At 43.1% G+C, this 27,378-nt stretch overlaps 1 protein-coding gene across 1 annotated transcript in view; it reads right to left on the bottom strand.

Annotated features, from left to right (window-relative positions):
• Positions 1-26,775, bottom strand: part of pde1a (phosphodiesterase 1A, calmodulin-dependent) — a 69,262-nt gene extending 42,487 nt beyond the window's left edge. The window contains exons 1-2 of the mRNA XM_011489502.4: positions 25,629-26,775; positions 215-241 (exon numbers count right to left, since the gene is read on the bottom strand). Of these exons, the coding sequence (XP_011487804.1) occupies positions 215-241; positions 25,629-26,143 (542 nt within the window). The 5' untranslated portion in view covers positions 26,144-26,775. The remainder of the gene's footprint in view (positions 1-214; positions 242-25,628) is intronic.
• Between the last annotated feature and the right edge of the window lie 603 nt (positions 26,776-27,378).

The raw sequence follows: 27,378 nt of genomic DNA, 5'->3' as shown, positions 1-27,378 counted from the left end.
AAAAAGTTAGCACTCTCAGTCAAGCCAATGCCTGAATTATTTTTTTAGCAGTTTTCATCAATGCAATGTCCTTTTGTTGTAATAGTTTTTGTTTACACATTTCAGAGAACTCAGAATTGTGTCTGTAAAGTGAAAGAAGGTGTTGCTTTTGAATAGTGTGTTTTTGCACGTGTGTGTGTGTGTGCATACGTAGGTGTGTGTCTGCGAGCCTTACCTCTGTGATGTACTTTTGTATTTCTGCCTGCAAAGAAAAAAAAATAGACAGAGGTTACTCTGCTGTCTGAACCGTCTGATCCTGTGAGTCACCGCAGTGGCTACAGCAGCTGACAGTTATTGCTCCATAAACAACACTGACAAGGATTGATCTTATCAACAATCATACACAGCACAATGAGATATGTCTATTTACAGAGTGTACATTCCTCACGACCCCCAGGGGGCACAATGAGCTTCATCCAGTGTGAGTCCTTAGGCTTGACCCTTGATGCGACTGCCTAACTATGTAGCCACAAGGGTGCCCAAATCTGGGTCTCCCTGTGCAGATCCCCAGCAGAGTCGTGTCAGAAAGGGCATTCAGGGTAAAAAAAAAAAAAAAAAAACTCTGCCACCATCTCCTAGCAACCTCAGCCCAGGCTTCCTGTATGCCACACACCTTACTCTCATTCACTCAATCAACCACAGGATACGTAAGCACTGCACTGGGCTAAGCTCTTTGCGAAGTATTGTTTTTGCCACTCTGCCTTCATTACAGAGTGTTATATTTGGACCAGATCCTCTGTTTCCTAACTCTGTATCTGACTCTGCCTGCCACCTGCCCAGACTCTCTGATGATCTTGTGCCTGACCCTTGCCTGCCTGACCCTGATTTAGCCTTGAGGACTTTTAGCTGAGCTAATAAACCTGCTGCATTTGGATCCAGCCGTCTGCCTGTTCTTGTGACATAACTAAAGCTTAACCAGGGGTTAATAATGAGTATCAGGTTGGGAGCGCTGTTCCCTCTAAACTGCGCGCGTGCGCAATGCTGACACGGTCTCCGTGCGCAGAAAATCTGTGCTGCGCACAGGAAAAAAAACAAACAAAAAACCAAAAGAAAATAATACCGAACTTGAATTCAAAACAAAATGAACACATAAAAATTTATTTGGTGCTATTTTTTTAATGTGAGACAGTGAGTGTGACTGGTGACTAACTGCTCCAGCCTGTTTTGCGGTTCACATACTGTACGTAATGACGCAGCTAATCAATGTCACTGACAGGCTCCTTATGCCGCGACCAGTGTTTTGGAGGGAAGACTCGTGAGTCCCGTTTATGTTGACCCTTTATAACGATGGCAAAACGAACGGGAAGCGGCACGCCCTCTCAAGCCAAAGTAAAAAAGACATGCGATTCTTTTAAGATAGAATGGCTGTCGGAGTATGTGCAAACAGAAGGAAAAGCTTTGAAACTGGGTAACATTTTTTCTTTTTCGAGCGAGAAAGGCTTGCTCTGCAAGAAGTGCTGCGAAGCCAAAATAGCAAGGGAGTTTTCGGAGGGAAAAGTGTGGACGACATGGAAGCTAGACTACCTCAAGCGTCACATTCAGCACAAAAGTCATTTGAAAACAGTGGAAATTGTAAGAAGATGTAAGATGGGAATGGGGATCAGCACATAGTTTGGGGAGAGCACCAAAGACCGAGAGCAGAGGATCGGGCTGTCACTCATAAATAAATCCAACCCAGAGCAGGTTAAAATTCTCATTGACAATATACTGCATCAACATGAACGCCTCTATGCTGTCAGTTCAACAAATTCATGATCACATGGCAAAGTATGTGAGTCTACCAGAAGTTCAAGTTTGTGAATTCCATCAATCAAATAGTGCAGAATGAGACGATTTGTAAAATTAAAAATGCTCCTTGGCACACCCTGATTGTAGATTAGAGCACAGACATAACAATACACAAAATGCTAGTCCTGTATATTAAATACAGAGAGGAAAACAGCATCAACCATGCAACTGTGTTTGCTGGCATCATCCAGCTGACATCATGCACCGCTCAGGATATTGTGCAAGCAATACGTTAGTTTTACACCAAGCATGGGCTGGATATGCAGAGAATGGTGATGCTGACCTCCGATGGTGCCTCAGTAATGTTAGGAAAGCGCAACAGAGTTGCAGCTTTATTAAAGCAGCAAATACCACACCTAACTGAGGAACACTGTGTGGCCCATAGAGAGGATTTGAGCATTGACGATGTGTGGAAAGACCTGCCTTTGATGCGTGACGTGGAAACTTTTCTTAGAACGGTTTATTCCACTTTCTCTTGATCCACTGTAAAGAGGGGAAAATTTGAAGAGGTAGCAAAGATTCTAGATGAGGATCCTCTGTCATTCAGGCCTCTGAACGAAGTGCGGTGGTTGTCACGGCACCAAGCTGTAAAAGCTGTTCTGAGGAGCTACACAGTACTGGAAAAATATTTCAAGAGAGAATCCAGTGAAAACGGAGATCCTGTGGCAAATTACTATTACAAAAAGCTGACAGATCCAAAATTCAAACTTACTTTCACTGCTCTGGGAGATGTTTTGGGCGAGCTGGCACATCTATGTCTTTCTTTTCAAAAACACAACCTGACTGTGCTGGGAGGACACTGCTTTGCAAGAGCAAAAATTGAGAAGCTGCGCTTCCAATACCTGACAGAGGGAAAGTATGTTAGGTGGAGTGACCGTGTCAAAGAGGCAATGAGTGCCTCACCAGCTGATGGCAGAAATACTGGTGAGTTCCTTCATTTTATTCGTAAGCTTTGTGATCACTTGGATGTTCGTTTTCCAGAGGATGAGTGAAAGGAGTGGTCTGCATTGGACATTGAGGCATTGAGTTCAGACATCAGTTTTGAGTGCGGAGCAGCAGACATTGACACACTGGCAAAGAAGTGCGAGGCCATTCTCCACCAGCCACATTCTGTGGAGGTCATTAACAGTGAATATGCTGAATTCAAGTCCATAATGAGGCAAAAACTGAAACAAGGGTCAATCAGTACATTTTTTAGATATGGTGGCTACAACACTAAAATGTGAGGAGCTAAAACACATCTCACAGCGTGTGGATATTTGTGCTACATTTCAAGTATCCATCAAAACAGCATCCAGAAATCGTCTTGAAGTGGATCATTTGGACCAGCTGATGCGCATAAAGTCAAAGCTGCAAGCAGACGAAGCCATCGACCTGGACAAGGTGTACAATCATTGGAAATGTGAGAAGGACAGACGGGAAAATTAAGGTGACTTTTTTTTTCTCTGTTCTTTTTAGCTTATCTAGTGTAATTTAATATGAATTTTAATAATGAAATGCTTTAACCATGAGTATGATATGCTAATAAAAACTGCATTATTATTATTTGTGGGAGTCACTTTGGATTATCACTACTAGTAATTATGTATTAAAGTTAATGGAACATGTCATTGCGCAAGATGTGAAAGTTTAAATGTGCACAAAATTTTATCTCTAAAAGGTGTGCGTCTCTATTCTTCTACAGCCAGAGCCCCACCCTGACTCCAGAAGGAGGACCTTCATACCCATTTTGAAAAGAGACAGGGACAATCTGTGCACTTAAATAAAAGTCTTATTACAGAAATGTAAATGCGATCATTTTGATTCCTTTAACAAACTTTAACTTGGACGGATGCAACGTCAGTATGACCTTAGTGTGAAGGTCTGATGTTGCTCACAGTGGTCCATGGGACAGCTGACGGAGTTTGTGTGCTTGCTCAGACTCGTGAAAAATTAACATTGGTTGGGAGGACTGGACACAACATCTCTGATGTCACCCAATGGGTTCTGTAGGGTGAGATGAAACATTGAAGTGGGGAGGGCAAATAAACACATTCCAATAACAAAAATTAGAGTTGTTATTTGAATGTGGGACAAGTTAAAGTTTGAGTTCACCTTTGGATCAACCCGCCTGCCAATCAAACACACTTTCAACTACTAATACGAACTAATGAACCCTGAAGTGCTGATTTTATATTCTTCTGAGTTGTCATGAATTTTATATAAATAAACATTTAAAAAACAAACTTCAGAAACTAGAAAGTACATACATTTACTTATTTTATTTATTAGGTCTAAGTGAAGTCAATGGCAAGCTGGTCTGTTCAGCAAAAGACAGACATTGTTTTGTTTTTTTCAAGAACTGCAATATCCCGTTTGTGTGTGAGTGCGGGGGGGTGGGGGGGGGCTTGGTAGGAAGACACTGGTTCAAAAAAGTGAAAGTCTCATATGACTTGATTGTGGATTTAAATCTACAATTTCAGGGCTCACATTCTATCACTATCACTTTGCAAACTCTCATTACAAATGTTTGTAGTATTTGCTTCGTCAGATCTTAACCGTTTTGCTAAGAGATGTAATCTTGCTCCCCTAGCTTTAGGTGGGCTTGTTCATCCACAGAAGCTCAGTACAGTGCCCATTTTAAACAGATGGAATGTTTTTTGTTGGACCGAAGAAAGAAGGTGGCTTACTTTCATAATTATTTCTTAAGCTTACCTACCTACACTAAGTGCTCCTTGTGTCTTTATATGAACAATTCTGTATGCTGTAGGAGCAGCACACCACCAGGAGTCAAACCACAGCCCAGAGCCCCTAAACTGCAGCTGTTCATTTTCTTTACTCGTCTCTCTCAGTGATGGGTATTGTGGGAAGCTGCGCTGTTGTCATTGAAAGGAGTTTCAGAGTCAGGACAGCAATTTCACTTTTATTCTTTTCTGTGAACCGTGTGTGTGTGTGGGGGGGGGGTTGACTGGAAGCGAAACAGCTTTGTGGCAGATGCTCTCAAGGTGGAAGGTGAGCTTTCAGAGTAAACCATGGGGGAGCTGAAAATGAGGTGGGGAGGGAGTAGCCGGTGGACTTGATTCAAACCTACAGCGTGTTATTTTCTCTGAGTTTGGTTGGATCTCAAAACAGTCAGAGGTGGTGGCAATAGTGGAGCGTGGAGGAAAATTGAGATGCTTGAAACCTTTTAGTGGCTCGCTGCTGTAATTTGCATCTAAATGCATCCTCTGAGTCAGAACTCTGCCACATTCAGCATGATCCTTTTACAATATCCGTGACTAATGCATACATCAATTTAAATAGTAATGATAAACATCCTTAGATCAACTTGAGAAAATACAGAAATAGGAGTGATCTGAGCAATACCACCGCTGAGAAAATACAAGCCATTGTCAGTCAAGGCCAACCAAGTCCCTCAGTAGCTGCGTTTACATGGACAAAAGTAATCGGAATGAACGCATGATCTGAAGAAAAATGCGTCATGCCGTTCGGATTAGTCTGCCCTGATCAGAATCATTCGGGTCAAAATTTCTTCTTGATCGAGATAGGTGGGTTATGCCGATTGTTGATCCAATTGTGGTACATGTAAACAGTTTATTCCAATTGTGTGTCACTACTGCTCTGGTTGAACGTCATGTATAGGCGGTGCGGTGCTCCAGAGAAAGCTTTGGAGTGCAAACAGGACCGACCGGCTGCTCCGCACGAGTGAACCGTGTCTATGAGCAGAGCAGCTGACTTATAGCTTTGTTTGTATGGGCAAGGGGGGGGAGTGCCTTGTCTCTGGGTGAACAACAGGAGAACCTTGTCTCCCGGTAGAACTGTGTCTCCGAGGCGAGCTCGGACCGCCACTCACACAGCGGCTTTGGGGGTGTGTTTGAGCTTTTCAAAGCAGAAATGCCGCTCAGTCCTTAGAAACCGTTCAAACAATCACGTGGATTTGTGTTTCCAGTCGTGTCCCGACAAAATAAAGGCTTATGTTATTCCCACATATTTACGTGCAGCCAAGATGCAGATTGCAGCATTTCCTGCATGGATTTTATGTTCATCCAAGGCTAAATGTTGTTAGCACGTGTTAGCCTTGTCCTAACCCTTCTTCCGGCTCCGTTCCACCACCAAAAAAAAAGCACTGACCACACAGATTAAAAATAAAATGATGAGCGAACAGGCGCTTCATAATAACCATAACAATAATAAAAGCACATTGAATTCTAATCCGATCTTTGATCCGATAAAGTTTTTTTGCACATGTAACAGCAGCTAGAGTGATTGAAGCAGAAGGGACTGTCTGTTCACTCTGCCCCTTTAAAAAAAGAAAACTAATGGTGTCATCAAAGGGCAGCACTGCAGTACATCCAACAGGCTTTATTTCTTTGTAGTTTATAAAACACAAATTAAATGGTTAAAGTTGTAAAACACTTTTAAAACACTCTTTTTGTTTTCTTGCATTGTTCATTTGTGATCGTTGTGATGTAGTTGAAAATTTTTTGTTGTTGTTAGAAAAACCAAAAGTTTTTGGTGTTTCTAACATGTTCTTGTGGCATTTGTCTCATGATGGAGTACATATGTAGAGAAAATTAAGCTCAAAATTGCATGTCTGAGTATTTCTTATTCAAATCGTGAATCACGAACAGAGGAAAAAAAGTAAACTAGAAAAAGAGCGTTTACAGTGTGTGACAGAAAATACTCTGGGTGGGGCCACACGCTTCCTGCTCTGAGCTCTGGGTAGAGGAAAGGGGGGTGGGGTTGCTTAGTGCCAACAGTCCTGTCCACAACTCAGGTGAATTTATAATGAACTCCTGTCGCTCTGCAGAAATGATGTCCTAGAAAACGACACAGGATGTTTGTGTTTATAATATAATAAAATTTAAAAGAACACTTTTCTGTTAGACTGGAGTGGGACTTTAAACCTTTATGAATTGTTTCACTCATGTTGCCAGCACAAAGGCACATGAAAAATTCCTGCAGCCGCAGTTCTTTTACACAGAAAAGTGTATCTTCATTTCCATCTCACACCAACATGGTTACAAACCACAATGGAGTGCTGTCCATTCTGCAAAATGTGAGATCACGCCTCTGACCCCACAGAAATTGTATTTATTTGAAAATTTAGCAGGGGAATGGATTCCCTCCATGTTTAAGGTGTTTTTTTTTTCTTCTTTCAAAGGCTCCATGTCCGCTCAAATACATTTCTGTTGCCAGGATTCTGCCATGGGCACACAGCTCAGTATTTCAGTGTCTATCTTTAGAACCGCAGCATATGTGTTGTGTCCGTTGACGTGCACGAGTCCTATTTACAGCAGCATGTACTACAAATGAAGAAGACTTGCTGCACAGGATTAACCCTTTAACATATGGGTTTTAGCTTCATTGTTGACATTCTTTCGAATGTAACTCTTCACCTGTTCACGGAATTAAAGTAATTCCAGCAGACTCTAAAGTTTAGAAAAGCAACACTATAAAGAAGTGGTGTTAACACAATCAACGTAAATCACCTGATTTTGTCGCAGAAAAAAGCGGCTTTATGCTAATATGCAAAAATCGATATATAAAGTTATTTTCTCTGAGTCAGGATCAGCTGTTTCATGTCGATTGCACAAACGATCAAGGAGTTATATACGGAGCTACGACGGAGTATTAGGGCCACCAAAAAAATAAATAAAATTAGAGCCACCAAAAAAAAAAAAAGTAAAATTACGAGATTTTATCTCGTAAATTTAGGAGATAAAAACTCGTAAATTTAGGAGATAAAAACTCGTAAATTTAGGAGAAAAAAAGTCGTAATTTTAGGAGATTACAGTGGAAGTTAGCATGCAGAGCAGCAGGTGAACGCCGTGCAGCAGCAGAGCAGACCGACTAAACTTTGTTGAACAGGTGAGCTGAATGTTTATTGATAACGTTCCAAATGTCTGGAAGGTCATTTGTTTGATTTACGATTCATTAAAGTTTTATTTATTTATGGTTGGTTTGCAGGATCTCTGCAGCCCGATGAAGCCGTCGTCGGTGTCCCTGCAGCTGTTCGCTTGAATCCTTTCTTCCTCCACCAAAGACAAGACTCTACGTCTGTGTGACGCTTCCGTCACACAAAAGGAGGAGCACTTTTTTTTTGGCATTTTCAACGTTCCAAAGCTAATATAAAACACTATTTTCATTCCTCTTTATTGTTTTATGCTGAAACGGGACATTTCATCTGCAGGAGGGGGCGTTTGTAACACTGTTTACTTCCGCATTGGTGTTGGGATGACAGGTTCATGACGTAATGAGACAAATGAACTTCAGGATATGTGAATGAAAAGGAGAATAAAGGCTGCAGCGATTGTCTACACCCAAACGTGTCTCTGAGCTCCTTATTTTACATATTAAACTCCGCTTTACTGACACTGAACCCCGGAAAGACTGCTACACGGAAAATAATCTGATTTTGAGTCGCCAAAAGGTTCAGAATCTCTTTGTTTTAAACCTATAATAATCCGGAAATGAAGCTTCACAAAAGGCTCCACATACTTCATCTTCAAGCTAGGCTCCGATAAACGGACAACTTCGGTGTTTTTTCCTTAATCTACGACTTTTTTCTCGTAAATTTATGAGATAAAAAGTCGTAAATTTATGAGATAAAAAGTCGTAAATTTACGAGTTTTTATCTCCTAAATTTACGATTTTTTTTTTTTTTTGGTGGCTCTAATTTTTTTTTTTTTGGTGGCCCTAATACTCCGTCGTATGGAGCCCGTCTCCTGACATGGAAAAAATAAATTATCTTGTTCCCACAAATTAATATCTTGTTCCCACAAATTAATATTCCGTTCCTACAAATTATATTCCGTTCCCACGAAATACTATTTCGTTCCCTCGAAATAATTAAATTGTGATAATTCATAGTGATAAGAAATAATTATTCACGTCATAAGTCATTCATAAAGACGGATATGCTAAAGAGTATGTTAATAAAAGACAAGTCCTGAATAATATTATTCCTATTCCACCCTAAACTACAATATCCCATACCGAAGCTGGCAGCCAACTGCCTGAATGACGGTATGACAAGCAAAAGAGCTCTGCGGCGGAGCTCGGAGCCATGTCCGGAGAATCGCTGCGTTATGGCGAAGCACAAAGCTTGGGCATCCTAAATATTATGATATTTTTCTTAAATTCATTGAGACAATAATAAATTGATCATTCTTATTTTTCTTTTTCCTTTCTTGAACGAATGTAGGTCAGAGACACGGAAGTTACTGCCGAAAGCGGCTTTTGCGGCAGGATGGAGAGCATATTCATCTTTATGAATGACTTATGACGTGAATAATTATTTATTTTGCACAAATTAATTATTTCGAGGGAACGAAATAGTATTTCGTTGGAACGGAATATTATTTGGTGGGAGCAGAATATTAATTTGTGGGTACAAGATATTAATTTGTGGGAACGAGACATATTTTATTTTTTCCATGTCAGGAGACGGGCTCCGTAGTTACAAAATGTCAAAGAGCATGTATCATTTAGGTGTCACCAGCGACAGCTCTGGTGCTAAAGGGGTATAGGGTTAAAAGGCTACACCCAAAGCAAAGTTGTCCAGCATCTGATAGTTGTTCTGAAAAGCCTCACTGAAAACAGTAAAGACAAAGCTGAAAACCTTTCAACAAACAAAAATGTTGAAATGCTGCACAGTCAGACGTATTCAGAGCAGGCTGGTTTCACCCTGCCTGGCTTTGCAATCCCCTTTTTTTCAAATCATTTGTCGAAGCTCTTCAATTCTCATTCCTTTATTGTTCCAGGCTTGACACTGAACTCAGTGAAGCTCCGCATTTAAATTCACCGCGGTTTATCTCAGCTGGCTTGCGCTGTAGGGGATCTTTGCACAGAAAAAATGGCATCAATTAAATGTTTGAAAGCAAATATGAGCATGTGGGAGCCAAGGGGAAGTCTCTTTTTTTCCTATTCCACTAAGTAAAGAACTCTCTGCCACCATACTGCAGTTTAAAGCTGCTCCACATAATCATATTTTGGTTTTATAACTTATATGTGAAACCGAGCATGCCTCAGCATCGCCAGTGAGAGACAGCTGCTGCCAAAAAAGATGGAGGAGAAATTAACGAGCTTTTCTAAAATTGATTTTTTTGAGACAAATTGTTTGTTGCCCTCAGCGGCAGTGAGTCCTCGAGGCTGGAGCTGCTTCAGCTTTGATGTCAGATCTGCAGGACAAATGTTGTGAATCCTCTGTGAATGCAGTCAAGAGGGGAATACTCTGTGGAATTCCCCTCAAAATGCAGCTATAAGACAAATAAACAGTAGGTTTGGATGGTTATATGATTTCACATCTGCGCCATGCATGGCGCCATGCGCCATGCTTTTGTTTTTTTCTTCATACCTCTGACTCAATGAGCTTAGCATTTTTAAGTAATTTACATCACCGCACACTTTTCCTGAAAACAACAAGAGCCCTTCTGTTTTATCTGTTTTCTCCTTGTTCCTTTACTTTCAGAGTGTTTGCAATCATTTGTGTTTAAAGTAAGTGCCACTCCAATCATCCTTTGATCTTCTGTAAAAGCCTTCTCAGTGGTCTTCTAATTAAAATGATGCTGTGTCGTTTTCTTGGAGATAGTTCCTGCAGACTGGCAGGAGTTTATTAGAAATTCTCCTCTGAGTTGTGGGCGGGACCACTGGCATTGACTGAACCTGCATTCGGATCAGGGACCCTGTGGCCCATTGATTGTAGTTTGTATGTGACAACTTCAAGCTTCTTCAAAAGGACTTTTTTCATCCATTCCTGATTCACAACAATTTGAACAAAGAAATACACAGTTTAATCTTAATTTTCTTTATAATTGTCCTATTTCATTAGGATTGACCAACTCCAATGAAAATTGTTCTATTGCTGGTCTTTACATGTTCTTGCATCTTTTCTTGTCCCCAGCCCACTGGCAGACAGGTTTGTGATGCTACATTCACACCAGGCATGTGTCATTCGTTCTGGAACATGCGTTTAGCATACAGTGTTCACACTGGATTGACTCAACGATACTAGCTCATGTCAGCCCACTACAGTTGAAGAGTGTAGGTGCAAAATGTGCAAAATGTGGTGTAAATCTGGTGAATCTTGCTCTCCAGGCTTTTTTCTCCAGAGCTCCATTCTGAAACATGAAAGACTTGGTGTCGTCTGATTCCGGACGGACACAAACCACAATTAATAATTTCTCCTCCATGATAAATCTTTATATGGTCCGTACTTTAAAAGGACACCATCAATACAATATTACCAAATCTGAGTCCTTGATTGGTCAAAGTTCAACTGATTTAACTTTTAATGACCGCACATTTTGTTTGTAGAGCTCAAAAAAGGTCTTTGAAATGTGCCTAGCAATGTGTGAATGTGAGGGTTTTGATTGCAGAAGCCCGAATTCTGCACTTACATGCATTTACATAGACATTTTATTGGATGGGTTAATTGAATGCGTTGCGTTGGCAAGTGCTGTGTAAATTTAGCTTTACTTCCATGTCTCTGTCTGCAATGGACCTGCAGATAAAGAAAAATGGAACTGTGTTACCTTCTGGAAAAACCCAAAGCTCAAGAACACAAGTGAGTCTATAAAAATGTTGAATTAATTCCTGCCCTGTGAGGGACTGAACTGTCCAGGGTGCACCCGCTTTCGCCCTGTGGCAACTGTAACTGGCTCCAGTCGTAACCCTGCACAAGACAAGGCATGTATGGACGATGGCTGGAAATCCAACCATAACACATTTTCTTTTAAATTTGCCATTTTATTTTCCGTTATTTTGATGCAACTTTCTTATTCTTGAATTTTTTACAAGTCTGTGACATTATAACAAGATTTGTTTTAATTGTTGGCTAATGAATTTTTATGAAGACTCTTACATTTTTAAACATTTCTAAAATATTTTTCTTTGAATTGGAACAAAATTTAAAATGTGTTTTTTTGTCAAATGTTTTCATAGCTTCCATGACTTAACTGAGGCAGATTCTTCAAGTTATCCGTATATTAATATATCTGCCACAATGGAGGAGCAACACAAACAACAAAATAAAAGCATGAACACATGCACTGTTCAGCCAGAATAAAGTGCTTTGGGGATGTAAGTTCGTGCAGACAGGAGGCCAAATGTGCATAAAGGCTATTTGAACAGCACACTTGGTCTCAAATTAACCACCATTGGCTGTGGACACTGAACGCAGCAGCTAATCACAGTTCCGACACGTCTCAGCTTTGACATGTGACAGCAGGAGCCTGTTATTTCAGGGTTGGCTGGTGATTGTGCACTGGCCTGCGTGGGCAGATCAGGACTAAATTAAAATGCAGGGGTACGGCCCGCTGAGCAGAACCACATTACTGCATTGTTCGCGTGGTCAGAAAATAAAAAGACTGCAACATACCATGGCAGGTAAAGACAGAAAGTTTCTGGAAAATGACTCATCACTCTGTGATGGCTTTTCCAGGCTGACGCCTCCAGGAAAATACTTTCCTTCTCCCTTTCAATATGCCTTGTCCTTTTTTAATTTCCCATCCTCGTTTTCTTTACTGCGATAAGAGTGAGCATGTCAAATCTGTTTCATTTTTCTTGACATAGCTCTCATTTCGGTGCACCACTGCAGGGTGAGTTGCCATTTTTTTTCAAATGATTTTTCCACCTATGCACACTACATCAATACCTGTCGTTCTGACACCAAGACAAAAGCCAATATTTATTTTAGAAACTTAGGAAGATTATAATAGCAAAATAAAATTGCCAATGATGATGTAACTCAAATCTCCCTGTCCTTTTGTGCATCACAGTCTTTTTGTACAGATGTATGATCAGTTTTGCAGCCGCCGTCTCGTCTGATCTGAAGAGGACTGGGCTTTCTACTCAGCAGCTCAGTCATGCAGGCTTGCTCATTTTTCTGCATTTTCAGGTGACTGATCTTCACAAACTGCATGAGTCTTGTTCTGTTATAGTGAAAGAACTGCCCGTAATGATCAGCCTGAAATATTTTTACCTGTGATCTGTTTTAAGCAAATCCAACATTCAATTACAAGAAACCAATTCATCAGGTAAATTTGAAATATTATATTAAAGACTGAATATCAGGAACATTTTACTTTAACATTGAGATTAAAAGCTTGTTCTGTTTTGTCTCTTTCAGCAAAGACATTGAACTGCCCTGCTGTTACCATGGCAACTAAAGAGGATGACAAAAAAAACTTTACAATTTTTTCTTTCTTCACTTTCTGCTTGTGAACCTCCACCCATTGTCTGTGCGATCTGAAGGAAATAAGGACTGGCTGACATCATCTTAACACAAACACAAAACTGGATTTTGTGACTGATTTGCTGAGTGTTTATGGAGGTTTTTATGTTTGGAGAGTGGGAATTGTTTTTAAAGCCTTCCAGGAAAAATTCCCAAAACTTTTCTGAATGAATTACCGGTAACTAAAAAATAAATGTCAGTTGTAAAAGCAGACTTTGAAAATGCAGAACATCAAATAAATGAGAAAAGACTTGGTTACATGATTGAAAAGAATATTTCCACATAAAAAAAACCCAAAGAAAATCACAAAATGTTGAGTAAAACCTTTGCTGTCAGGGGAGCATGAGACATGATACATGGTGGCAGTAAGAAAAATACAGCAAAAAATGATTTAGCACCAGTTCATAGCTTACAAATGCTATAATATGAAACACCTCACTTTTATCATTTCAGAGGGCTAGCAAACTAAAGTCTCTGGACTTGGGCCCTTCCTAAATTAAACAGGGGCGCTGCCATATTGGATAACTAGTGCTGCCATTTATGGGATAAAGCAAAACCCATGCAAGAGAGGCCCAAGTCCAGGAATTTTTGCACTTAATGCATTTTAAATGTCAAGCATAGTCAATACATTACAACAGACTTGGGACCTTTTTGCACATAATCAGATAGTTTTTCCCTTCAAGACCATAGAACATATAATATCTCTATTTTGAAAAATTGTGGACTTAGGCCCCTTTTGAACTAACCGATTCAATTTATTGTGCAGGCCTAGCCTCTGGTTAGCTCCACGCATTTGCTCTTTACTGAACTCGAGCAAGTGCTGCATGCACGGGGTGTGCAGGTAATATGCAAGTGCCCGTAGGACACCCAAAGGCGTGTGCTTGTTTCAACGTGAACAGCACCAATGGGCCCCTTACATAAAGGTCTGGGTTCTGGGGGGACTGATAAAAGGAAAAATACGTACAACATGCCTGTGTCTCACTTACTTCACCCTTATGCTTCACACACACCGGATATGTGACACGCGGTCAAGAACAGTGTTAACAGCATGTGTGTCATGGCCTGGCAGCTACTCCCTCCTCCCCCCTCCTTCCTGTGTGCACGCGACCAGCTGGATCCACTCACCTCATCTACACCTTCCTTCATAAGCTCCTCCTGGATCATCAGCCGGTGCCAGTTCGTTGTTTCTCCTATGGTGCATAGTCTGGTCAGCTCATGTTTATGTCTCACGTCTCATTGCCTCACGCTCATAGTGTTTTTTTCGCTCTGCTTCAGGACTTAAACCTATTGGATCCTCACCTGGTCGCTGTCCTCCTACGCTGCTGTTTATCCGCCTCAAGAAACCTCCAGCCAGCCGCCTCTCCTCGCCATGGTTCAAGCCTCGCCCACGCCGCAGAACTCCCTCAAGGAAATTTCTCCTCAAGATTTCTCCAGCTAGCCTTAGCTCTTTGACTAGAGATAAACCTGTCAAGACCTATTTCAGATTAAACCACTTGAAACTTACCATTGAGTCCTAGCCTCCTTCCGGGTTCCAGCATCTGGGTCATTCTGAACTCACGTCCGTATCATGACAGAACGAACTGGCCAAACCTCTGACCCAGCTGACCCGGAAGGGCTCCGCCATGCAGTTACCCAACAAGGTATTTTTCTGGGACTTCAGTTTAACTTACTCACTCGTATTACGTCTGTCCAAGAGGATCTGGTTTCTCGCATCAACGGTATCACTCGGACTCTTAATGAATTTTCTGGTCAAACTTCAAGGCCTACAGTCTCTGCTCCGCCTCCTATTTCCGGCAACAACGCTACATCCGCTTCCACCCTCATCCCGGAAAATGTTCGACTACAGCCGGAACCTTTTTTCGGGGATGTTTCTGCCTGCGGAGGGTTCCTTCTGCAATGTGAACTGATTTTCCAACAAGCCCCCAGGTATTATCAAGCCGATCACACTCGTATCTCACTAATCGTGAACTCTCTCCGTAGTAAGGCGCTGCAATGGGCTCAAGCTTTCCTGGCCTCCCATCCTATCTCGCATCTCCCTTTCGAACGCTTCCTGGGAGAGTTTCGCCTCGTCTTCGACCGGCCTCGAAAGCAGGAGGAAGCCACCCGACGGTTGCTAGGTCTCAGGCAGGGTAACCGTCCGGTGAGTGAACATCTCATTGACTTCCGGATTTTTGCTGTCGAGGCTGGATGGCCAGATCCCGCACTCAAGGGGATTTTTTACCAGTCACTGAATGAGCGCATTAAGGATCATCTTTGCACCCAGCCCGAAGCAGGCACTTTCGAAGAACTTGTCACGGCCGCCCTGAGGTCGGACATCCGCCTCCGGGAACGCCTCGCTGAGCAGAAATGTAAGCCACCTCCGTCCCTTGACTATCCCGTTCGCGACTTACCCCTGGCGGCTCCAGCGAGCCTAGCTTCGCCCCCCGTCAAAACTGATGAACCCATGCAAATAGGCCACTCCAAGCTCTCTCTAGAGGAGAGAAAGAAGCGTCGTGATGGGGGGTTATGTTTATACTGTGGTCAGGCGGGCCATCAGGTCTCTCAATGCACCGCTCGTTTGGACTCCAGAAGCCCCTCGTTTAGGGACGGGCCACGGGGGGGTGACCCTGAACCTTCTCACGTTTCCAAGTTTTTACTCGTTCCTGTCAAGATTTGCAATAAGAACCAAGTTTTTGAATTTAAAGCTCTTGTTGACTCTGGGGCCGAACATAGTTTAATGGATCAAAGTCTCGTTCATGAACTCTCTCTCCCGGTTGAAGTCCTCGATAACGCTGTTAATGCTGCAGGTCTGGGGGGAAAACAACTTTCACGCATTACCAAACGCACCGGTCCGGTTCTCGTTATTACCTCCGGTAACCACAGGGAATACCATAATTTCTTTATCACTCAATGTCCGCAGACGCCGTTAATTCTCGGGTTTTCTTGGCTTCAGAAGCACAATCCCAGTATTGACTGGAGTTCGTCTCGCATTTCCAACTGGAGCACTTTCTGTATGGCAAACTGCCTGCAGTCTGCTGTTCCCCTCACCAAGTTACCTGACTCAGGACCCGATAAAGAAATAGATCTGTCTAACATACCCTCCTGTTATCATGACCTACGTTCCGTATTCAGTAAATCTAGGGCTAGTGCTTTACCGCCACATCGACCATACGACTGCGCTATCGAATTGCTAAATGGAGCTCCTCTTCCGAAGAGTAAATTGTACAATCTTTCCGGTCCTGAAAAGAGCTCCATGGAGGCCTATATTCAGGAGGCTCTTTCCCTGGGTCACATACGTCCTTCCTCTTCCCCAGTCGCTGCCGGGTTTTTTTTTGTGGAGAAGAGGGATAAGACGTTGCGACCATGCATTGATTTTCGAGAGTTGAATCAGATCACGGTCAAGGATAAATACACCCTACCATTATTAGAATCTGTTTTCGACTCTGTCCAACATGCTAAAATCTTCTCGAAACTTGATCTCAGGAACGCTTACCACCTTGTACGCATGCGCGAAGGTGACGAGTGGAAGACGGCTTTCAACACCCCGTTGGGCCATTTCGAGTACCTTGTGATGCCGTTTGGGCTTACCAACGCCCCCGCAGTGTTCCAGCGTTTGGTAAATGATGTCCTCAGGGACTTTCTTGATCGTTTTGTCTTCGTGTATCTTGACGATATTCTTGTTTTTTCCTCCAATGAAACACAACACGAACATCATGTCCGTCTTGTCCTAGAACGGCTTCTCGCCAATCAGTTGTATGTCAAGGCTGAGAAGTGTGCGTTTCATGTGTCCTCCGTCCCGTTCTTGGGTTATATTATCGAAGCTGGCAATATCCGTCCTGACCCCGCTAAGATCGAGGCTGTCGCTCAGTGGGAGACTCCACAAACCCGCAAGAAGCTCCAACAATTCCTGGGGTTTTCCAACTTCTATCGCCGTTTCATTCGTGATTACAGCAGTATTGCAGCCCCTCTCACGCAACTCACCTCCATCAATCGCCCTTTTGTCTGGAACTCTGCCGCTGATGCCGCTTTCAAACGTTTAAAGTCCCTGTTTGTTTCCGCACCTATCCTCATCCAACCCGACGTGGCTAAGCAATTCATTGTGGAAGTCGACGCCTCTGACTCGGGGGTGGGCGCTGTTTTGTCCCAGCGCGAGGACGGCACGGGGAAACTTAAGCCCTGTGCGTTCTTTTCCCGCAAACTAAGTCCGGCTGAGCGGAACTACGATGTGGGCAATCGTGAGTTGCTAGCCATCAAGCTCGCGTTGGAAGAATGGCGTCACTGGCTGGAGGGGGCGGAACAACAATTTATAGTTTGGACAGACCACAAGAACTTGGCATATTTACGCAGTGCAAAACGGCTCAACTCCCGTCAAGCCAGGTGGTGCTTATTTTTTGATCGATTCAACTTCGCCATCACATATCGTCCAGGCAGCCGTAATGTCAAGCCAGACGCCCTCTCACGCAAATACTCCAGGTCTGACGACAACTCTGTCTCCACCATTCTACCAACGTCCTGTTTTATAGGCAATCTCACGTGGGAGATTGAGAACAGGGTCCAGCAGGCCCAGAGCGAGATCCCCGCCGGTATCACAAACCCTCCTGGCACCCTCTATGTTCCAGACTCCCTCAGGTCCGAGGTCCTCACCTGGGGTCACACCTCACGTCTCGCCTGCCACGGAGGGGTTTTTCGGACTATTCGACTCCTTAAGCGTCGCTTTTTCTGGCCCACCTTGGAACGTGACGTCAAGGAGTACATAGCTGCTTGTAGTACTTGCGCTCGCTCCAAGACGTCTAACCAACCTCCTTCTGGTCTCCTGCTGCCGCTGCCCATCCCTAGCCGTCCCTGGTCCCACATTGCTGTGGACTTTGTCACAGGACTCCCACCTTCACAGGGCCATACGGTCATACTAACCGTCATAGACCGATTCTCCAAAGCCGCCCAGTTTGTTCCACTCCCTCAACTTCCCACTGCCACTGAGACCGCCGACGCCCTCGTCAACCACGTCTTCCGACATCATGGGATCCCTTGTGACATCGTGTCAGATCGTGGCCCCCAGTTTACATCCCAAGTTTGGAAAGCATTCTGCTCCGCCCTGGGGGCCACGGTCAGTTTGACTTCAGGGTACCATCCTCAGGCTAACGGTCAAGCGGAGCGGGCAAACCAAGAGCTAGAGGCTGCCCTCAGATGCTTGGCAGCTCAGAACCATGCTGACTGGTCCAAGTATCTGATTTGGGCAGAATATGCCCATAATTCCCACACCTCTACAGCCACGGGACGGTCACCTTTTGAAGCCTCGCTGGGCTACTCACCCCCCTTGTTTCCTTCCCAGGAATTGGATCTGGCGGTTCCCTCTATCCAGCTCCATCTGCAGCGCTGTCAGGAGATCTGGCTGCAGACCAAGGCCGCTCTCGTCCGCACCGCTGAGAATAACCGCCAGATTGCCAACCGTCACAGGGGGGTGAGTCCCGAATACCAACCAGGTCAAAGGGTGTGGCTGTCCTCCCGTAATGTCCCTCTCCAGGCGTCCTCTCGCAAGCTGTCGCCCAAGTTCATTGGGCCATATACTATCGACCGGGTCATCAATCCGACCTGTGTTCGACTTCGTCTGCCGGCGGCTCTGCAAATACACCCCACATTCCATGTGTCACAGATCAAGCCTGTTTCCGAGAGCCCTTTGTGCCCGCCGTCCACTTCCCCGCCGCCCGCCCGTACCATCGATGGGGCCCCCGCCTTCACTGTCTCCAAGATCTTGGACGTTCGGCGTCGGGGTCGCGGGGTCCAGTTCTTGGTGGATTGGGAAGGGTATGGTCCGGAGGAACGCTCGTGGATCTCGCGTTCGCTCATCCTGGACCATACCCTCATCGACGACTTCTATGCTGCCCATCCTGATCGTCGCCCTGGACCGCCTGGTGGCGGTCGTTGAGGGGGGGGTACTGTCATGGCCTGGCAGCTACTCCCTCCTCCCCCCTCCTTCCTGTGTGCACGCGACCAGCTGGATCCACTCACCTCATCTACACCTTCCTTCATAAGCTCCTCCTGGATCATCAGCCGGTGCCAGTTCGTTGTTCCTCCTATGGTGCATAGTCTGGTCAGCTCATGTTTATGTCTCACGTCTCATTGCCTCACGCTCATAGTGTTTTTTTCGCTCTGCTTCAGGACTTAAACCTATTGGATCCTCACCTGGTCGCTGTCCTCCTACGCTGCTGTTTATCCGCCTCAAGAAACCTCCAGCCAGCCGCCTCTCCTCGCCATGGTTCAAGCCTCGCCCACGCCGCAGAACTCCCTCAAGGAAATTTCTCCTCAAGATTTCTCCAGCTAGCCTTAGCTCTTTGACTAGAGATAAACCTGTCAAGACCTATTTCAGATTAAACCACTTGAAACTTACCATTGAGTCCTAGCCTCCTTCCGGGTTCCAGCATCTGGGTCATTCTGAACTCACGTCCGTATCATGACAATGTGTTCTTTAACACATGGTGTTAACACTGGACTGTCGCTACACGACAGACTCTGCATGTACTCACAGCTGGAAGAGGCCTGATCTTGCTCCAGGCTTTTTCTTTCACAGCTCCATTCACATATATAAATAAGAAATAAAAAAATAGTTATTTAAGAAAGGCATATTGCATTAATGAACAATTAAAATTTAATGCCAGATTTTAGCCACAGGCTGATTTCCATGTGCAGTCTTGATGTTATTGAAGAAATATAACATTTTTCCAGAATACATTTTTTAGGAGTTTTTCCTAACTGAGAAAGAGGGTCTAAGGGCAGGGATGCCTAGTTCAGTCTAGTCTGTTGAGTTTTGTTTAGCAATTACTTAATGAGATCGATTAATGAAATCACTCAGTAATTACATTAATAAAAACATTAACTGGAAAAATGGACTGTTAGATGCTTTAGTTTACAACTGAAATTCCTGAATTTAAAGCTAATAAAATAAACAAAATTTCCGAGAAAAGGTGGCAGAATGTAAAAAAGAAATCTTGCGAAAATAAAGCAGAATTTTAGTTGAAAAAGTTTCCTTGCTATGGATGAACTCCTGACATTCCGTGACACTTTATTATCTAGAGAAAAGTAACGTGTATTCCAGCAGAACCAAAGTTAAAGAGCTGCAGAGTCCAAACTGTTTTAAGTAGAATAATGGCCTTGCATTTTGAATACAGAGGCTTTATTCTCAGTTATTGGATTTCACTGTTTTCCTCCTTTCCTGAGGTGTTCAGCTTCTTTATATGCAACAATACCAGATCAGACTGAAACAGCAGTAATCACATTACTGGATTCAATCATTATAAATGAGCTAAAGAGGAACAGGAAAAGATCTCGTCTTTGGACAGACTTCCTTGTATTCCTTCATATTTGACATTATTAAATCACAGTGCAGTGGCCTGGGTCTTTGTAGAAAGAAAAAAGTCCAACAACAAAGGAAAAGTTGGAAAATTGATTTTCACCTGAGAAATGCATTTTGTATTCATTATGTAGAATGCATTTATTCCAGTCATTAGACCTGTAGGCTTGTAGAGAGTTGGAATGTCTTTCTGCTCTTTTTTGACTTAGCTTGTTTCCATTTGTTCAGGGTGCTTCTTTGAACATTAGGCCCCGTTAAGACTGGGCATGTGTAGTAGGTTAAAAAAATAAAATAAAATAAAAAACAGTGAGAGAAAATAACCCCCTCTTCTTTTTCTGATATTTTAAAAACACTTGTTTGAGTAGGGTGTGTTACATATGGCCACCAGTAGGAGGTGCCGTCGGTACTGCTATGCCGCTGTGGACAACCAACGAAGAAAGTGCAGGCACAGCTCCGTTATTAAATGAGCTGAAGCCTGATCAGACGTGTTTTGGATTTGTCCACAGGTATGTTGTTTTATTTTTGTTAAATGTGATATTAGGAGTGTTGTGATTAATTTTAAAGTAATGCATGATTCTTGGAGAAGAACAATGAATGTTCCTACATTTATAAAAGGCGTATTTTTCTAAAAGTGTTCTACCGCCGCTGTTTCACCGCCATTTAGTGCTACGGTCTCTTTGATGTGCCCGAATAACATGAGTGTATGTGGACTCAGTGCAGTAGCAGGGAAAAGTTTAAATGAACAGCTAAATTTATTTGTGTAGTAACGTTTCTGCTCACTGTGATTCAAATTATTTTGTTTATTGTGAATTTGGGTTTCTTTGTTTATCATTTTGGAATATTTTATATTCGTCTTTATGACCATTGTTAAATATTAATAAATTCTACTGTGTTTACTTATTAGAAATATGGAGTACTGGGTATTGTGAAATTGTCATTAAATGAAGTTCCGGTATTAAATGAGCTGAAGCCTGATCAGACGTGTTTTGGATTTGTCCACAGTCACAGCCATACTACCTTTGGCAACACAGACACCCTATCTGTGTGCCACTTACTACCGCCCAGCTACCCCTAGGGCTGGCGCCGGTAACAATTGGGGGCTCGTCCGGGATTATTCTCGTGGAAGCAACTGCCAGGTGAAGAGTGCGAGCACAGTATTCAGGGTGCCCAGAACTTCAGGGAAGGCTACAGCCACGTGTCATCCAGAGAGTCTCTGCCACCTTTGAAAAGTCATGGCCACGAATGCACCTCGGCGGTCGCTGATTGTCAAGATCCAGAAACAGCTTGCAAGACTGAACACAAATCAGCTTCAAATAATCTACCACTGCATCGATGACAACACCACCACAGGTTTGATTGATGAAACCAATGACATAGACCTGTACGACTCGATTGTTGACTATCTGAGAAGTGACAAGTTGCAGTCATTGGAAGATGAAGGCCTCTCACGCCTGCTCCCCCTTGACGACCTCATCACCAATCTGCTTCGACCTACTGATTCCACACAGCCAGGAATTGAAGAACCAGGCCACGTCCAGATGGAAGACCAACCCTCCCGTCCTGCTCCAGCCTCCCCCTCACCGTCCCTTCCACATCGACTTCCTGTCACCCCTCCCAGAAATTGTGATTTATTTTTTTATTTTTTTATTTCAATGTTAGTGCAAAAGCAACTCTAGTTTTTTGAACAATTGTATGATCGCAATATGTTTGATAAAAAGAATAACATTATATTTATGTTTTCTGTAGCTACACAAAAAGAGAACATGTTGAAGTTTTATTAGTTTTTCTCTCGTCTTAAAGATGAAGTCTTTGAAAACTTTAACAAAAACGTTTTATTTCTTTTTAGATAATTAAATTGTTTGAATTTAGTTTAATTGTGTCTGTTGCTCACTTCACCTTAATCCTGTTTCTTAAATGTTGTTATTAGTTCTTCTTAAGTTTAACAAATAAAACCATCCAGACATTATCAGAAAAGTGTTTCAGTTAGAAAGATGACTTGGACCAAACTCTGGGATGTTTGGCTGTTAATAAACACAAACCTTGAAGGAGAACTAAACTGTTGACCTCTGATTTCATCAAGAAGATTTAAATTCTGTTTGATGTGTGTTCGTTGTGGTTTCATGACGTTTAACAGGGAAGACTCATTGTACACTGAGACGCTGTCACTCTAACCCTATGCATCATGGGAGATGTAGTGCGAAAACTGCCGCAGATGGCAGACAGACTCGATTCTCTGAGCTTCATTGTTTTGTTCACTTTTTCCACAGTCTGACAGCGGATTCTTTGGAAAGCTACACCACTAAAGACGAGCTTTAGTTGTTATTTTTGTTGGAACTGACAGACTTTACGAGCTACATTGGAACATGGAAGTGAGGACTTTAACCACTTCTGATTGGTCAGACTGATGATGTATGATTAAGCCTCCAAGTATGATTGGTGGAGACAGTTAAAGGGGCGGGACTTTTCTGAAAACAGAGCTAAAGCTGCGGCTAAATCACACTGGTAGAAAAACTCTGGCGTAGTCACATTAATTTTTGTTTTAGTGGTGTCAGTCTTTTTTTTTACGTGTTGTAAACAAGATTGGAAATTGCAGGTATTGTCAATACGCTAATGTGGCAAACGTTTCTAAGGTAGCTGACGTGTAGCGGTGTCAGACTGAAGTTATGTCTGAATTTCCACACAAAGCCCTAAATAGTGCACTATAAAGTGCATTCGCCATCTTGTAGTGCTGTCCGAATCTACAATTTCCAAAGAGTGCCCTAGAAATTTCCCAGAAGCTTCTGTGAAAAACCAGTGTGCATCGATGCTCACTAGATCGACAAATATAGACCACAATGCATTGCGTTGGAACAAATTTTGCCAAAAAGAATGTATTTAAATGTATCTAATAAATTATCAACATTTTTATCTTCAGAAGACAGTGGACTCATAAATAATTGTTGCAAAACGTTTATACTAATTCAATTTTACCTTCATGAAATCGAATCCATATTGTTTCTCTCAATGTTTTCTACAATGACATCAAATCTTACAAAAGTGTGTAATTTATTTCACTGCTGCTGTTCTCAGCAACTGTAACACTAAATATTAACTCTGTAAATAAAATGCTACGATGCATCTGTATGAATAAATGACTCGAGCTTTGCTCTGCATCACAACTAGAATGGATTTCCAGCATCCCTGCGGCTGAAACATCTGATAATGAAATAGCTGTTATTGTGCTATGCTCATATTGTGGCTTGCACACATGCTTTTATGAGCCACTGTGTTTATAATGGACATTTTAGAAAAGTATTTTTCTGGTGGAGGTATATACCGGTATTCAAAAGGGGAAGAAAGGGAAGGATAAATGGGGTGAAGTCCTAGCATGCAGGGTTATACTACATTTTCTAAAGAAAATCCAGACATGAACATCCACAGATTATATCAGCAGCCTCAACATCAGCCAACAATGGTCTCACCCAAACTCTCCATATATTGACACATGGGTAGGACCCCCCCCCCCCCCCACACACACACACACACACACAAACACACACACGTCACATATCGACGCTTTGGTTGAGCCCAACTTGTCATTTTTCAACGAGCTGAAAAAAGGATCCCGAAACGCTGTTGATTGAGTCAACCATACAAAATAATTCTGCTTTAATTTCTGTTTTATATATAAACAAAAATGCGGGCTATTTTAAGTGAAAGTAACGCATCAAGCACTGCTTTTAGACTGTATAAGGGAAAAAATGAGAAAAATCTCTTCTGTTTTGTTTCTTTGTGTCTCTACCAAAGTCATTAAACGGGAGCAGGCAGCACCCAAAGCATTCATACGTGACATGGAGAGGTTCCCTACCAATGTGTCCAATTATGGCGAGTTGGGGTGAGAATGAGTTGCCTCAGCAGAAAGTGCATAAATGGCGTGAGCACTCCAGAACATTAAATGGTATAAAAATCTAATCAACCTTTAACATGGTGAAGTTTAAACGTTTATTATAAAACCCATCCAGAACCTGCAATGCAGAAGCCTCAGAATCAAATCATACAGAACCATGGTCCACAACTTTTGTCAGAACACAGTTTATTGTCAAAAAATATTTTCTCAGACTGACCCGTACAAGGCTGAAGTGAGCAACAGTTTCATTTTAGCTTCCAATTTCTCATAACTTTTAAGAATAAAGTCTATCTTCATCCTCTGTAGCTGTTTTAAACTTATTTCTGCATACAGTAGGCTTTTTAAGAAGGAAGTAAAGCGCTAAATGAAAATATGTAATTTACCATTTACTATAAGAATCGTTTAAATAATAATGAGATTTGGGACGGATTAAGAAAAAAGTATAAAAGTAAACGTAAATCCACCATTAAAGCAGCTTTACTAGCAGCATCCTTTACTAGACAACCGGTTGCTGATTGTTATTATTATGGTGTTTGGGAACAACTGTCACACTAAATCCATATTTGGAGTAAAGACTCCTGGTCTTACAGACCGGTACCGGTCCGCGAACCAAGGGTTGGGGACCACTGATGTAGAACATCCATGGGGCAGCCTAGACGCTCAGCTGCCAATCTTTGTGTGTGTGTAAACAACAGAGATGTCTGAAAGAGTGGTGAATAGTAGAGATAAGGCGCACTGATTGTATTATAGTGATAAATCAAAAAAAGAGAATGTGAAGATATGAGCAAAACAAATTCCTGTGCATAACAGGAACAAATCAGGTGTAGAACCACAAACCACTGAGCATCATTTTATGTGAGAATTTCTGGGGCTTCCACGCTGCTAATCATTCTGTGCGCGTACACTCTGCCTTCATCCCTGCGTCGTCTTCGTCTCACAGCTGATCCGTCCACCTTAAAAGAGTTTGCTGCATCGCAACGCTCTGCCGTTGCCATGACAACAGTGAGGAACAGAAAAGGCATGTTTTTCCCCTTCAACATCTGCTGCGGGAGCTGCGGATGCAGGCAGATGTCTGCCCCCGCTCCCCCGCTAAGAATCTGCCGCTGTGAAAATTTCAGTCATGCAAATCTCAGCACAAACAAACACACTCGCTCTCTTTCTTTGCTCAGTAACCTCGCACACCCACCCGCTCACAGCTAATTTTCTGCCATTTGTTTTGCCTCCATGCTCGCTCCATACCAGCTTCACCATGGAGACCAGGTGGCCACGCTGACTGAGTCATTAGTCCTCACAACATCACCACCAGTTTTTAACTGTGCACCTGCATCATCATCATCATTTTCACATCACACCAGCACCCCACTGTGTTTACTCACATTCCTCTCAGTCGGATCAGGACCTGGCTGTTGTGATTCGGCTCCAGAGTGTCTGCAAAGTCCTGCTGCCCCTCAGTCTGCTGCACTTCCTCTTCCTGCAGTTGCTGCCTTTCACACAGCTGTTTCTCAGACCGTAACATCTCGTCACCCCGCACCTCCTCCTGCTCCTCCTCCTCAGCCTCTTGGGGTTCCTGTACCCCCTCTCTGTTCTCCAAGTTTGCACTGTGTTGGTCCACCTGATTCAGCTCCCGTTTAGCTTCCTGCTCCCCTGTCAGTGTTGCATCTTCATTCTGCACCTCCTCCTCCTCCTGCAGTCCTTCATTCCTTTGCACCTCTTCCAACTTTTCACTTTGCTGCACCTTTTCTTCTTGTTGAGTCTTCTCAGTTTCCATCTCTTCCTCCGTCTCTCCTGTCTTCAGCTCTAAATTTTCTTCATTTGTTGCAAAGCGTTCAAACAGCGTCTCTTCCTCAGCTTCCAGCATCCTCTCAGGCGCCTCCTCCGCCTCCTCATTCATCTTGCTAAAGGTTTGTTCACAGAGCTTTATTTGGTCTCTGTGAAGCGCTGGGACGCCACTCAGAGCGACCGAGTCATGAAAACATCAACTCTGATTGCAGCAGAGAGTGCCTCACTCCCCCCAACTTCATCCAACTTTATGTGATGTCAGCTGACTTGCTGGGCCAATCCAAATCGACGCTCTTCAAACAGCAAGAAAAGTGGAGGGGTGAAAGGTCATCAAAGGGGGATAAGACAAAAGAACAAGCTCAGCTGATGACTTCCTTCACCAGCACACAGCTCTGTTCTGTGCTCAAACGGGTCTGCAGCGGACCCAGAGCATCGCCGTGGCAACGCCTGGAGGAGGTCGCCCAGCGATTAAGACGAGATGGAGCGAGAAAGAGAGTGAGAGAAAAAATGCAGAGGGATGGAGGAAGACAAAAGAGAGGCAGACAACATGGCACAGTGTTTCCGTGGTAACTCCAAAACGGTTGCCAAGAGTGATGGAATCCTGCAGCCAGCAGACCTCCTCTTTCTCCTCCTGTTCACCTCACCACCTCCCAACATCAAATGCCCATAACTTTGTGCTCCATCTAGATGCAAACAATAGATGGCCATTTCAGATCTGCTCTCCCTGACTGACTGAGCTGGAGTGTGCAGATGTGTGAATGTGTGCAGTGTAGAGGTATGTGTGTGCTTCTGCTGTGTGTGTGTCCATGTGCATGTGGGTGGGTTTACACAATGATGATGTAATGTTCCTGAAAACGAGAGCTACAAATCTTCTCCAGTCAAGTGGCAAGAAAGCACAGCGAGGAATGGTGCTTGCGCCCTCTTGTGGTAATCATGTTCATTACAGAATCAGGGTGACAGAAATCAGCCTAAAACAAGGCGCTTCCTTGTGACTGGGAGAGAAAATTTAAGATGTAAAGATCAGTTTCACAAGATTCTAGAACATAAACATTTAACGCACTCATTTAACTGAGTTAAATGAACGTGTTCAGGTTTGTGCAATTTACTTCCAAACTGTGATGCGTTATTGTGGCACTGTTTATAAAACATCCATTAAAATAGTTGCCCCCTCATTTAATTTTATGTTGAGCTCTGAAACAATTGGTAAAATTACTGTTATGACTATCTAAACCAGGGGTGTCAAATTCAAATACAGTGGGCAAAAATGGAACAGTGAAGTAAAGTCACAGGCCAAACTCAATATTAATTGAAAAAATGTACTGCAACTGATATGTAATATTTAACCTT

The sequence above is a fragment of the Oryzias latipes genome, chromosome 21 (genome assembly GCF_053564925.1).
Source record: "Oryzias latipes strain Hd-rR chromosome 21, Olatipes_Hd-rR_3.1".
Classification (NCBI taxonomy): Eukaryota; Metazoa; Chordata; class Actinopteri; order Beloniformes; family Adrianichthyidae; genus Oryzias; species Oryzias latipes.
Note: the sequence above shows the minus strand (reverse complement) of the source record. Positions and strands in the feature narration are given on the sequence as shown.